Below are 14,341 nucleotides of genomic sequence, written 5' to 3' on the forward strand. Positions count from 1 at the left end.
GTTCAAGATGATTGTGAGCTGATGCATCACCATGGAATCTATAATTACTATAAAAAAATCAAAACATCCATTTCTCCTGCTTGTTTGCTTCACCGATTCAAATCAACACCCAACAAGAGAGGTGCCTGCTCTCAGATAACAGCTATAAGTTACAGTGTCAGCTGCAGACATTGAAGTAAGACGAGAATGCAAATTTTGAAGGGGTAAAAGTGATGTTCGTTGTGATAAATACACCTATATTGTACAATGTGAGGGAGCCGGAACTTATAACAACTACAGACCTACTGATAGAATACAACACCATTGCTATCGGAAACCATCTCCTTTTGCTTCAACAAGTAAGCCACATCCCAGGAGTTGTAGATGAATAACTATTTGGATGGAGATTTGGATCCCATAAACCCCATAGCATACAAGGTAGAATCCTTTCCGAGAACCCCTCCATGCTACGGGGGATTCAGTGAAACAAGCAGCACCAGCCACCGTAATGAGTATCAGTAGCTACTAATCATATGGGTCTGCAGAGAAGTCAGGCTCATCTGGTTTCTGTAACTTGGGCATATCAATGCCCTTGATTTTTTGAGCACCTTTTCTTGTGCTGGCAGCAAATTTTGAAGCCAGAATGGTCACCCCAAGATTCTGTTTAGGTTGAGAAGCATTAATGGAGCTTGAGTTGCCGTCCTCTTCCTCCTGTCCTGACTCATCAGCAGCTTGTTCATCTGACTGGGAGGAGAATGATTCCCTCTTGTTCAGATCCTTTGCCATCTTTCTCCTCTTGAACCGACGCCATGCTGCTTGAATGAAGCAAGCTGCCCATGTTCTCCAATGGTGGGAATAGAAGCAGAATGTGTGCTGTAGTTTCCTGCTATGAAGCTGCCTAAATTGGTTGGCAAAAAATTTTAGGTCTTCTGCTCGCAGTGCAAAGGCCTCCACTTCGGCAAGGGCTCTTACGGTCCAAGTGGAGGAAGGCAAATTGACAGTGGATTTTGGAAGCAGAGCAGAGCCCAGGCAAGCAGTTCCTCACCACAGAAGTCACCAGGTCTCAAAGTTATGGAATTAAAGAAATCTGTCCGGCCCCCATTGGTGGTAGAGCTTTCTAACCTGCCACGAATGATAAAGAGCATTTCTGTCACGGGGTCACCCTCACGGACAATGTAGGTACCTTCGGTGATCAAGCAGGATACCAGACGTTCGCATATGGCATCAAGAAGCTTATCATCCATTTGTGATAAAAAAGGAAACTGCAATTTGGAATTTGGAAAAAAAAACAAAAATTGAGAAAAAATATTAGAAAATCAGTCTACATAGGAAAACATATATCGTAAGATGAATATCATTTGAGGTCGGACAACCAAAATGAACTATTGATATCTCACATGGTGAAAAAGCTTTCTAAACCCTGTTTAGCCTATTTTCCAAACGTTATCTGCATCACTTGAAACCAATATATGAAATCATTACACCTATATAAAAGTCTTGATATTTCTGTCCGTTGAAACTTTGACATTTTCTAAACCAAATCACCCCTGTGCCCAAAATAACCTTAAAATATAATCAAAAAAATAACTTATAATATCCATGACAAATAATAAACAGAGCAAACTGTTCGGCATAACTTTTATTCCTAAGATACACCTTATAATTGTAAATACCATATTGTATACTATTTCCTCCCCTTTCCTCGATCACGAACAAGGATTCAGTTTCCATTTCATGTCTCATTATATGATGCAATCCTAGAACCTGGCCACCACAACTCAACCATCCACTCTTCCCTGATGGCATCTTCAAAACCCACCCTCAACTTTGGGATGCCCAAAATACACATCCCCTTACTTTCCAATAATAAAATCCCCACCAGTCATAGCTGCAGCACTACAATTCCCACCAACTTCAGGAGATGAGTCAGGTGGTGACAGGGATGATATTCTCTCCATTCTTCATATTTTCTTTCACTTCTAAAATATATCTCGACGATAATCATTATAAATTTAGCTTAGTACCACTTCTTAAACAACTTAAGCTTGCAGGTAATTTGTTGTGCTAATATAATAATTGCCAACTTTATGCTTTATTTGGTGTGAGACCCACTGAGATCTATGGAAAAAGCTGAAGTTTCAACATAAAGAAATCAAAAGGAACAAAAAAAAAAAAAAAATCTTCACATGTTCTGATATATAGGAGTTATTGTAGTATTATCAAGTCCATTTATTAGAAGGATCCGAAATAATCATCATGCATAATAAATGGATTTCAACCTAAAATCACTAATAGATGATTGCTTGCTCTTTAGATTTCCATTTGCACTAGTTTGGCATGCCAATCATACCTAAACATAAATTAATATAAACCCTCATACAAATTTCAGTGAGTAGGAACCTTTAAATTTTAAATTGGATTTCATCGAGCAAAATGAATGAATTGGCCAAAATTCATGTATAGTGAATGAGCAGTAGACTAATATATTTCCCCAATAACTAGTCTTCCTTGAAAGCTGTTATTTATGAAGCATGTTTGACACATTATAGCAACGTAAGCTCATCCATGATATCATACATATTACTCAATAACCAAACACGAAACTCTTCTAAAAATCTTCTATGTGACTGTTGGGTATAAATCAACACATTTTAATTGCATCACATTCCACTGGTTAAGCTAAGGCAAGGTTGTAATTGAGATGCTCAAAACATAAGAAGATCGAATTAACTAAATGATATTTTACATTAGGACATTAAAAAGGAAGTTTGAAAAAAAGAATCAAAGAAAGAACAAGTATCTGGAAATGAAGTGAAGAATGACACTACACATTGCATAATGCTTTTGTCTTCCATTTATAGAAGTAGATTAATTTGATAAGAAATAATCAATTTAATTAACTGCCTTTCCATGGATCATACAGAAAAGGAATCTGAAAGATAAGTTTGTCCTTTCCCTCCATGAATGAAGGGAAAAACTCCAACAGATACCAGTGTCTTATCTATTGAGATCTAGATAAAAGATGGGGTTAACATTGTACCCGTCAAACAAGGTCCAAGCAGAGGTGACGTTGAATATCTCATCGAAGGTCTGCAGGTAAGCCTCGCAATATAGATTCTTCATCAACGCCTCGGGTTGCAAGCCACTTATATTGAACAAAACGCTTGACTCCTTCCCGCAGATCATGAGGAAGTTGGCGATGTCTCATCCACTCTTCAGTGTCTCTTCACTTTAGCCTCCATTCTTCAAGCCTTACAGTTATAGATTGCAGGTATGTCTGAAATATAAATAGAATTTTATCAGATGAGAGAACAATAATAATGTTGCGCATTCTAGAAGCCTGAAACAAGCACACAGGACGTCAAATTTTCATTTTGCCAATTTCATGGTTTTAGTTTAAATCAAATAGGGAAAGGCATGCCCAAAACAGCATAAAAGAAAGCCAATACAGAATAGAAAAATATATCAATAAGAATACAAGAATATAATCAAATACGAGGCTCAGCATTAGTTCATAAAATAAAATCAAGAGAATGCACACCTAAAAACATGGAATGGCACTAGTTAATTAGAAGCATAGATTCAATACAGCATGGCATATATGGTGTTGAACATTATTGGTGTGTGGCACAGCTTGCATGCTATTGCGCCAGTGTATGCCACGCACCAGTATGACACGGCATGCCATGATACATACCATGCCAGTACCAGTCCAGCATGCAAGACCTCAATCCTCGATACATACAAGGTTATGCATTGGAAACATAAGGTGATGGAAGATATGTATGTACGCATGTAATATGCCAGACATTTTTCTATTTACATTGCTAAGAACGTTATAACACAAGTAAATGAGTATTGGTACTGTAACATTAAAAAAAAGTACACTAATGAACATAATAGAAATGAAACTAACTCAGAAAATAATAAACTCAGACAGAAATGCAGCATAAAGAACATTAGTGCACATACCTCCAAGAAAAAATGAGATAAAATAAATTAAAGCACAAACACAACAGTGGATAGTAGAAAGCAGTGATAATGTTCCAACAAACAAGTGGCCAATGCCTCACCTAACAAATAATAGCAACCACAACCAAATCAACAAACCTTATATATTTTGGAACTTCGGATCACCTTTTATGAATTTAGTGCTCACAATTTTCATCAAGGATTTCTTAAGCCACCCATCATTTTTACCACTCAAAACAAAATCCAAAATTCATCTCTATCAAGCCCTTCCTGTTTTCTAATTACAGTTGCAGCAAAGCTCATCCTCCTTTTATGAAAACTATATGTGACATAAAAAATGTGAGTGCAGATAAAACTAACAAGGGCAAACTTAGACCAGCCAAACGTCCATTTAGACAACATAAGTCTTGCCTAAGTCCAAACCCACACGATTCCACTCTGCACATCACCATCTGCATGCTAATCACAATGCAATTATGAAGAAATATAGAGGCAAATGCATTGAATGAAAAACCAAAAAGTGATAAATTTTGATCTAAGAATAAATTATCAATAGCAAAAAGTGAATTGCGGCAGTGGTCACATCAAGAGATTCTTGATTCGATTCTTCGATGGCATATCACCACAAAATTTGGACTTGAGTAAGGCCTCACTATATACGTACATACATACGCACACATATAAAGGTCTTTGGTAGTTGATATCACCCAATTATGTCCAAAACAAAATTAAACCTGTGGTTTGACCTAGTGTATGCATGAAGGAACAAGAAAAGCAAGACAAGCTGTGGGTCATCTTAATTACAGTAGCAAAGAAAATTTGCTAATTAAAAGAGTCCAAATACAATAATGCACTTTCGTAATCTAGGTTACTAAGGAAAAAGCAAATTAAAGTACTGAGCTCATGCTAAAACAATGGGCATGGGTTACATGCTACACAAGTAGCATGGTTTGATGATGCTACCCCCATGTAAATACTGCCAACTAGACATGACGTTGCTTCAATTAAAACTTAGAAAACCAATCAACAGCTGTCAGCCTATAATTTAAGGGGCACCATGTCACTCACCAAAGTCATCGTAGTTCAAAGTGAGTATCATACATGGAGGGTAGCATCATGATGGTGCTACTTTGTAGTACCTAAAATTCATCCTAAAACAATACGGCGATGATCTCATGCTCTTTTTATAACATCTATCCAGGACTATAAAAATTCAGGAATCACTTAATTTTTAGGCTTGACTAGTTAACAAATAACTTAACATTCCTGAAAGATGTAACATAATACAATTGGATAAAGGAAAGCTTGGAAATTTGCATTATTTTTGTACCTGCATGTTTCCAATTAAATGTGCAAATAAGACAAGACCAAGGATAGCAAAGAGTATAGCAAACAACATCTCCCCGATGAAGGTGCTTGTAGTCAAAGTCTGACCATATGAGCTGACAATAAAAAGAGAGAGATATTAAAAATCTGAAATAAATGTATATCAAGAAAAATTCCTAAACAGCTGTTATAGACACTGTCAAATTAAATCAACCTTTTCTTTGTTAAGTGATGCCATAAAAAACATTTTCACAAAAGATGTTCCACCTAGGCAACTAAAAGGGAAACTAGTGAGTGGCGCAAAGGGCACATTTTTCTACTCGAAATGGACTGGACTACCAATGGCCAACGAAAAATGCTATACTTCAATTATACCCTTGTGAGATATATCTCCTGCTAGCTCAAAGGGTTAGGATCCTAAGGCACTCATTTGGTAACTGCAATCAGCCTAATTTGACTAAATTGGATAACAAACAAGAAGATATAGGGCCTCCAAATCAACAGTAACATTGCTAATATACTCCTTTTTTTGGAGAGGGGGGGGGAGCATGAGAACCAAACAAAATCATACCTCAAATTTTGCAAACCCCACCAGAGACAATAGAAATATTTCCTGATGAACCCCGCGGAGACAGCATCATTGGTTAGTGCAGGTGAAAAAATGCCAAAGTTGAAAGAAATATCAGAGTTACTAGCATCACAGTTTGTAAAGACGGTCGTGTTAGTTGCCCAGACTTGTCGATTGCTTTTTCTTGAAGAATCACAATCTAGAAACTTGGGATCACATAATGGTGTATCCATAGTGCCTTTCTCCTTTTTGCATTCTGACTTCCAACATGTTGTCAGTCTTTCAACTGATAGCAATTACCATGATGCTCCTAAAACCTGATCAGATAGAACTTAATTCAGAAAGGGATTAATTTAGAGTGTAAAATAAACATATTGAATATAATCTTTGAGTAGTACATCCTATTGTAAATTCCAACAAAATCATATAGAGTAATTTATGCAAGTTAAGTAAGGGAAAGTTACAGACGTGGCTAGCTATCATGTAAAGCAGTAGATTATAAGCAGCTCCCACCCAAGCAGTCTTTGTAACAACTCCAGTTGCCTTAATAATTTGGTAGCTTAGAGGAAATATGAGATATAATCTTGGAACATATTGAATCAGAACAATCAGAGCAAGAGCATTATTATTATGATCAGCCCTTGAATTCCTAATTGCTGGGATCACTAGCCAAATACCAATCTGCAAAAAGTAAAATAAAAAGTAGTGTTAAGGCAACTGTTAGATATCAAAACAGAAAAGACAACCTGATGATGACACCTACCTGTGTTTACAACTTTTGGAGCTCAAGAATATTCATAAAAGTAGAAATTCTCTTCCAGATAAATCTTTATGTTCCACCAAGGGTAAGTTTGAGGTTGACCAACAAATAAGGTTTTAGTACTCATGCAGTTATCCTGTTATACTACACCCTCACAGAAACTGTTATAACTTGTAGTGGATACAAAGGCCCTTATTTACCCAAATCTATCTAGATCAAGAGTATTTGGGATTAAAATAATGATAGTTACAGGATCCGTTCTTTGCCATTATAATGAGAATAACTTACAGTTAAAACTATGTTTTCTTCTGTGTCTTTTTTCAATTCCTTTGTTCATAAAAGTAGTTGTTCAAATGCACAAGATCGCCATGCAGAAATAGAAAATCGACCTATCAGAAATTCATCCTGTAGCTATGGCCCATAGCTCCTGCAAATTGTAAATGACTAGCCAATACATCCACTAGAACAGCAGTTTTTGTTAGCTATCAACACATGAAAATGTGTGCTATCAGCATTTAGTGGCCCTTCCTCTTGCTAATACTAGAATATTATTGCCTTTAATTTAAAAAATAATGAATGTATATTTCACAAAATCATACAACGCTGGGGGAAGGAAAAAAAAGATACCAACCTTCCTAGTCCCAATATACAAAGGACAATGTACATGTATGGAGAAGAATCAAATCCTCATTACATAAATAATCTAATTAAACCACCGATTTCCAACATGTAACTACAACTCAAATTGATTGGAAACCCACACAAGGCATGACCACCTTGCTTACAGACAGATTTTGCTCATCTTATGTGCAATCTTTTCAGGGACAAGAGGCTGGTATCATCCTCATCGCGCTTCCTTGAGAAGGCCGATGGAGGTGGTTCAAACACCTTCCAGAAACGAATTGATTCATCTGCTGCAGCTGATGCCACCGTCGATCCATCCGGACTCTGCTTCAACAAATGAAGGAGAAAATTGAGAACATTAGGCTGACCATGCAGTAAATTTAAAAAAAGAAATCAATTATAGACAATTCTCTGCTTTTGTGGCTTCTAAACCTGAGAAAGATGTAGGACTCTGGCTTCATGACCTCTTAAATCCACAATCTTCGACATAGAAGGGTATGACCACAAACTTAGCTGATTTTGACTGTAACCATGGGCACTCAAAATCTCCTTCTGATGCTTGTTCCATTCCAATGCACAGACCTGTTTGATAATATCAAATACCTTGAGACATGAGACTGCTATTAAATGGTAACAAATTCCTACTCACAAGTTATTCTTTCAAGATGGAACTGAAAAACGGAACAGAAGGAAAATATCACAAATTAGGCTCATTCCATGATTTATGGAGAGAGAGAGAGAGAGAGAGAGATGGACTTTACCTGTGCACAAGTGTCGATGCTTTTCGTACACTTCCCTGTCCGGGCATTCCAAATCTTAATGCATCGATCAGCAGTGCCGCCACCAGATGCTAGTATATTTGACTGAAATGGGCACCAAGCAAGAGCCCTTACAGCTGCACAGTGATCAGTAAACTTATGCAGGTATTTGGAGGATCCCATGCTTGAAGATTCCCAGACATGAACAAGATTGTCATTGCCACCACTGGCCAGCAAATCCCCAGCTCCTGACCATCTCAGACCACACACCTCGTCGGTGTGCCCTTGCAAACGGGTTACTGATCTGCCAATTGATCTCACTGCAAAAGGAGTTACATTTGGAAAAAAGAAAAGGTTATCCTAAAATTGTTATATCTTCTTTTTTTCATCTCTTTGTGCAGTTTTATGCAAACATAAGGTACAATGTAATGAAGGGCAAGAGTGAATGTACCATCATGGTTGATGATAGAGGCCTCAAGGCTCCCTGATGTCAAAATGTTCTGATTCCAAGAAAGGCTTCCAACTCTGGATGTGTGTCCTTCTAAGATTCTCACCTGAGGAAAACCTTAAGATCAGATCTATTTTCATCTATTTTCGAAATTAAGGTAACAGGATTGTAGATATTTGCAGCTAAAACCACCATTAGAGTTTAAAATATTAAATAGATACTGCAAAGAGAATTCCCCTCAATGGTGTTTTATTTTTCTAGTCAAATAATTCTCATGATAAACAAGACTAGGATTTGCTTCTGGTTTACCTGCAGCAATTCCTGATCCAAGAACCAACAATATCCACTTGTTTGTTATTGTGATATTGAAAACTATCTGATCTATTGTTAAAACAAATCAAGTATTCCGCGCCGACATACAAAACTGACACAAGTTTACATTAACTTTGTTCCATACCTGACGCGAGGATGCAACATCCCAGAGCTCAATTCTAGAGCTTGCAAATCCAACAGCCAATCTTTTTCCATCTCCAGACCATGCAACGCTTGTGGGATGATCCTCCTCATCATTCGCTCTCAGGAGCAACTTCACCTTACCATTCTCAGCATTCCGCAGGTATATTGAGGGTCCCAATGCAACAGCTAGAATGTTGCTCTTCCCCCAGTCCAAGAGGTTTAAATAATAGTCATCCATTAAATTTGGCCCATCCAATATGCTATCTGCAGTCTACTCTACCATCAAAAAGGAAAAGAATGCAGTAAGAATCACCAAAAATCATTCTTTCTTAAATGAACATAATCTACAGGTATAGCAGATACTCCTATACCATTGATCCCCAAAAGCTTTCAAAGAAGAAATTGATGAATTAAAGCCATCAACTAGTATAGTTTATTTCCATAAATTTGCTTAGACAAAGATTATCAAAATACCACCAGCTCATTAAGAAAGAAAAATAAATACAATCTGCTCATATAGATGATACTCTGATACCATTGATCTAATCCTTCATGTTTTTCATAATGTTCAGATGCCCCAAAAGCTTTCAAAGAGAAGTAAGAGATGAATAAATCTTAAATTCCTTAGAGAAACTTAACGAAAACTACTGATTCTTAAAATACTGTCAACTCATTAAGAAGTTGATTTCATGCTTTCGTTATTAGATTACCATAACAAGTTGGTTGCCTGGGCATACCCCAAATCGATATATAGCCTTTATCTACACAGAAAGAACCAATATGCACCAATAACTCAAACATAAAGATGAAATCTTTCCCCTTTGTTTTACTGACTTAAGGGATCGCTGCAAGAAAATTCAGGCATTACCGTGGAAATGCGACGGAAGGGCTTAAAGGGTCTGGATCGTTCCCACTCCTCCTGCATCATCTCTTCGACAAGAGGCACGTTCTTGCATCTTCTTGGGATTCCCCTAAAAACCAGCATCCTGAACGGCTTCCCTTCTGAATCCAGCGTCAGCTGTTCTCTCACCTTCCTCCTATACTCATCCTGCCAACAAATTCGGGCAAAGTAATTCAAAAAAAAAATAAAGAAAGAAAAAGATCAAGAAAGAAAAGGAGGAGATGAAGGATTACCCTAGCGGTCAAGATTGCCGGGCGATCATCTTTCTTCTGCAGCCTTTCCCACAGCAAGCTTTGTGCGAGGTCAAGATTCATCAGGCTCCTCGTGGGTATGAATCTATCTCCCTTGAGAAGCGAAAAGAAGAAATTAGGGGAAAAGGGTTCAAGAATTCAAGAACGAGCAAAAGAAAGAAGGGGAAAAAAAGAGCGAATCCTTGGTACCGGTTCAGCGAATCTGCTCGAGGACGGGGTGGACCACTGGTGCTCTCGAAGCCTCATCAGGGGTGATCCCATGCTGTATCTTGGAATCCTCTGATCCATATCGGCGGTCACCGATTGTTGAACGATGGAGAAGAAGCTAAAGATTAGAGGAGGAAGGAGAGATTAGAGCTTCTTTTTCTTTTCTTTCTTCGAATTGATGCAGAGATTAGGGTTCTTGGCAGAACGAAAGAAAGCGGGAGAGAAGGAGGGAGAGACAGGAGCAAACGGCAAGGTTTCCAATCGACACGACTGTGGGGTATTTATAGAGAGGGAGAGAGAGAGGGGGGTGCTCTTCCCGCCTCTTTGCGAGTCATGTTATGTAACGGATAACCCGATCCGAATAGGTCTTGTCCGGGATCAGAAGGAGGTGTGTGTGTGTGTGTATATATATATATATATATATATATATGCTCACACACTATAATAATATATAATATGATAGATATTTTATATTTTAAATATTTCACTTCTCTGACCTGATTCATCACAGTTGCCATGCCGACTTGCGACCACTCAAAAACCATCACCATGTGGATGATTTGTTTTAGTTTCTACCTCGTCCAACAACTCTTTCGGATCTCTTAAGGAGGACCAATAAGACTGTCTAAACTACATGTGATGCTCTGCAACTTGATTGTTGTAGTTACTTTAATTGAATTTTACATACACGCATACATATATGTATACGTGATATATATGTATGTATCAATATGCTTTTTTTGAAAAAAAAATTGTGGAGCCTTTTGAGCTATTCCTTTTTCTTGTTACCAAATTTTTTATATATAAAATGTTGTATCCAGTTGGTCGGTTGAGAATACTTGTTTGGAAACATCCGATTTATTCATGCAATGAGAACATTTCTTGATAGAAGAGAACTGGTGAGAAACCAAAGAGAAGAGAGAGAGAGAGAGAGAGAGAGAGAGAGAGAGAGAGAGAGAGGGGAGAAAGATATAGAATTAGACAGAGATAAAAACAAATATCCGTTTGCATCAGGGCTGCCTATTGAGTGTTGAATCTAAAGATCCATTAGAAGCTTTTGAGTGTCACCATACCTATTAGGATAAACCGGTTGGCTCATCCACCATCGCATTTATTGCTAATTGATGATCACTTATCAATTGCTAGAGCTACTCTAATTGATGCTGTAGTGATAAGAGATTTAGTTTAGGACTATTGCTTGATGTCGAGTCAACATGTAAACATTCATAAATCTGCTATTAAATTTAGCGTTAATGATCTCCGCATCAAGCATCAGATTAAAGTATGCTTTGGTGTTGAAGAAAATGAGAGGGTGTGGCAGTATTTGAGGTTACCTATAATGGGTAGACGACCTCGTTATTCTAAATGCAGCCCAAGGATTCAGAGAGTCCAAGATTGCTTGGAGGGATGGCAATGGAACTCATTATCGATGATGGGCAAAATTGTTCTGATCAAATTAGTGTTGAGTACTATGCCAGCATATATTATGGCTAACACTTTCTTACCTAGAGAAGTTATTAACAGAGTTGAACAGATTATGTGAAACTTCCTATGGGTCTGCATGGATCAGTCAAAAAGGATTCGCCTCCTCACTTGGGATATAATATGTCAACCTATTCAGTTTAGTAGTCTTAGTATCCATTCACTATCTTCTAAACAGGATGCATTGATGATAAGACATACCGTCAAACTACTATTAGAGCCTCAGAATTTTTGGAGTATGTTGAGAGTCAAGTGTGGACTGGGTGATTTGAACATCATGGGTAACTAGTAGTGCAATTGCTCTTTCATTTGGAACTTAGATATGCTCTTTTACTCCCTTGCTTGCCTTTAGATTTAGATGGATGGTTGCGGACTAAAGAACTACCAATGTAGTGAACACACCCTAGATCTCCATAGTTTAATTGGCTTGTTGTCTATACACTATCAAGTATGAGGCCTTTAATAACAAAATGGTATGTGATTTGATGGCTACTACAATTAGAGCATGGGGCAAAGGACTTGCTAAACAATGCCCCCCCTCCCCGAATAACAAGTGGTATCAGAGCCTAGTACTCAAGCCTCTCATTGACCTAACTGACAACAAGTTAAAGATCTATGTCAATGCCAGTTGGAATCTCTCTTGTCAAGGAACACTTTACAAATAAACCTTCACTTTTAAATTGAATAAATTGTTCTTATTGGAAAGCACGCATATTTTTGTTCAAACATGACATGTGGGTGGTAAAATCAAATTTAGTAATTCTTTTGAAAAAGGGGGAGCTTTTGGTGCAATTTGGGTGGTAAAATCATGCTATGATGTTTCCACAAGCCACAAGTATGACACAAGCCGAAATAGTTCGATCATTGCCATGTAATTTTTTTATCCTATTTTAGAATGGAGGGAGTATCAAGCTGCCAGGTTGCATGAGTGCAACTGTCATGCAGCTAACCTACACTGGTGCAGTGATGTAAATTAGCTTCATGCTGCTACACCATTTTTTTTTTTTGGGGGGTACAAGTGATGAAGGTGCCAAGAAACAGCAGAAAACAGAATCAAACTCAAACAAACTAATTATCAAGAGAACCGAAAATAAGAAAAACCCATAGCTTCTATTTGAGGCAGCAGCTGAAGTTCCGAAGGGATGGCAGAATGAGCAGGGTAATCAGAATAAAAACCTCTTCCCACCAGCCAATCAGCAATAAAATTGGCCTCTCTATAAGCATGAACGGCCTTGAAATAATCCAGCGATGAAATAAGATATTGAATATCCTTTAGAAGGGGACTATAGGCTGACTTATGAGATATGTCATTGATCCGGATGATAACAGTAGAAAAGTGTCCTTCTAAGATAACTACCCTGCATTGCAAAACCATGACAGCAGTAGTGAGCCCCTACCAAGCTGCCCTCAATTCAGTCAGAGGCTGTTGGGAAGTTCTTTGAATTAGCTAATAGAACTTGGCCATTGTGAACTCTAATAACATGGTACCCTGCACCACCAGATTCATCAAAATTAATTTTGAGCAACCCATAGGGAGGGAGCATCCAATTAACCTATAAAGGACGAAGTAAAGAGGAGCTACTCGGGCTGTAGGTGTCCCTAGATTGATTAGCAATAAGATAAGGATTAGAGACAGCGTTCTTTAAAATTCTATTATTTCTGGATATCCACAACAACTAGGCCGCATTATGGAGTAATAGACTGAAGAATAGAGTGGTCCATGGTGAAAGGGAGGTCAACAAATCGTGCAAGGAGACATAGGGACCAGAGAAACCATACTATTCTGAACCCATAACATAATTGAACCCATCGTCCCCATCTTTCTTCTTACCTTTCTTCCATGCCTATATCTAAATCTAAACAAAATTTGAGCAAAATCAATATTGACCGCATTCGATCTATATTCTAATGAGGTTATCCTGAAAATAGACATTAATTCTTTTTACAGGCAAATGACTTCTTTGGCCAATCAAAAAAGAAGAAAAAAACCTGAATATGAACATGACTTCTTTGGCCAATCAAACTTGCAGCCTGGAGGCTAACAGCGCAGACATTGCAGTAATGCAAAGTTGCAACCAAATTCTATTAAGAAAGCTATTCAGCTACACCCAAGGAGTGTTAATTAGGTGGAGATAATTGTCACCATCATCCTCTGGTGAGGTTTCACCTTTCAATGTCCAATGCCGCCTCGGCACTGGCTTCTGTTAGTTGTCCGCAATCAATGTGAGCCGCGTAAACTGCTCTCTTAGATATCTTCTTCCTCATTTTACATTGGATAGGTCATATTATGATATTAAAGTGAATACCAACACAATCCTTATTTTTAGCGCACCGATTGGTGTTTCATTTGACTATGGACAGAGTCATTCTAAGCCCGAAGCCGGCCAAGGCCAAATCGGTGGTCCACCTAATTGGTCTGACCATTTGATAGATAGAGACCTGTTTGACTAACTTGGCCAGGAAAATAGAACTGTTTATTAGCAAAGAAACATGCAAAAACAGCTATTGGCGCATAGGATAAAAATATTGAGTTCACTAACTAGGAATACAAAAGAAGAAAGAGGGCGATGACATTAGATTAGGTAAAAAGAGGAAATGTCACTCAGCCT

At 38.0% G+C, this 14,341-nt stretch overlaps 1 protein-coding gene and 1 pseudogene across 2 annotated transcripts in view; both read right to left on the reverse strand.

Annotated features, from left to right (window-relative positions):
• Window positions 1-10,516, reverse strand: part of LOC103700069 (cell division cycle 20.2, cofactor of APC complex-like) — a 28,478-nt gene extending 17,962 nt beyond the window's left edge. The window contains exons 1-8 of one of the 2 annotated variants that reach the window (XM_039125528.1): window positions 10,233-10,516; window positions 10,026-10,136; window positions 9,760-9,939; window positions 8,893-9,162; window positions 8,439-8,541; window positions 7,991-8,307; window positions 7,662-7,811; window positions 7,367-7,553 (exon numbers count right to left, since the gene is read on the reverse strand). In XM_039125528.1, the coding sequence (XP_038981456.1) occupies window positions 7,404-7,553; window positions 7,662-7,811; window positions 7,991-8,307; window positions 8,439-8,541; window positions 8,893-9,162; window positions 9,760-9,939; window positions 10,026-10,136; window positions 10,233-10,331 (1,380 nt within the window). In that variant the 5' untranslated portion in view covers window positions 10,332-10,516 and the 3' untranslated portion in view covers window positions 7,367-7,403. Of the gene's footprint in view, window positions 1-7,140; window positions 7,554-7,661; window positions 7,812-7,990; window positions 8,308-8,438; window positions 8,542-8,892; window positions 9,163-9,759; window positions 9,940-10,025; window positions 10,137-10,232 lie in introns of those variants that run through there. The other variant, XM_039125527.1, reaches the window with a different exon arrangement.
• LOC103700061 lies at window positions 97-6,157 on the reverse strand (annotated as a pseudogene).
• Window positions 10,517-14,341: the final 3,825 nt, after the last annotated feature.

Source organism: Phoenix dactylifera, chromosome 1 (assembly GCF_009389715.1).
Source record: "Phoenix dactylifera cultivar Barhee BC4 chromosome 1, palm_55x_up_171113_PBpolish2nd_filt_p, whole genome shotgun sequence".
Taxonomy (NCBI): Eukaryota; Viridiplantae; Streptophyta; class Magnoliopsida; order Arecales; family Arecaceae; genus Phoenix; species Phoenix dactylifera.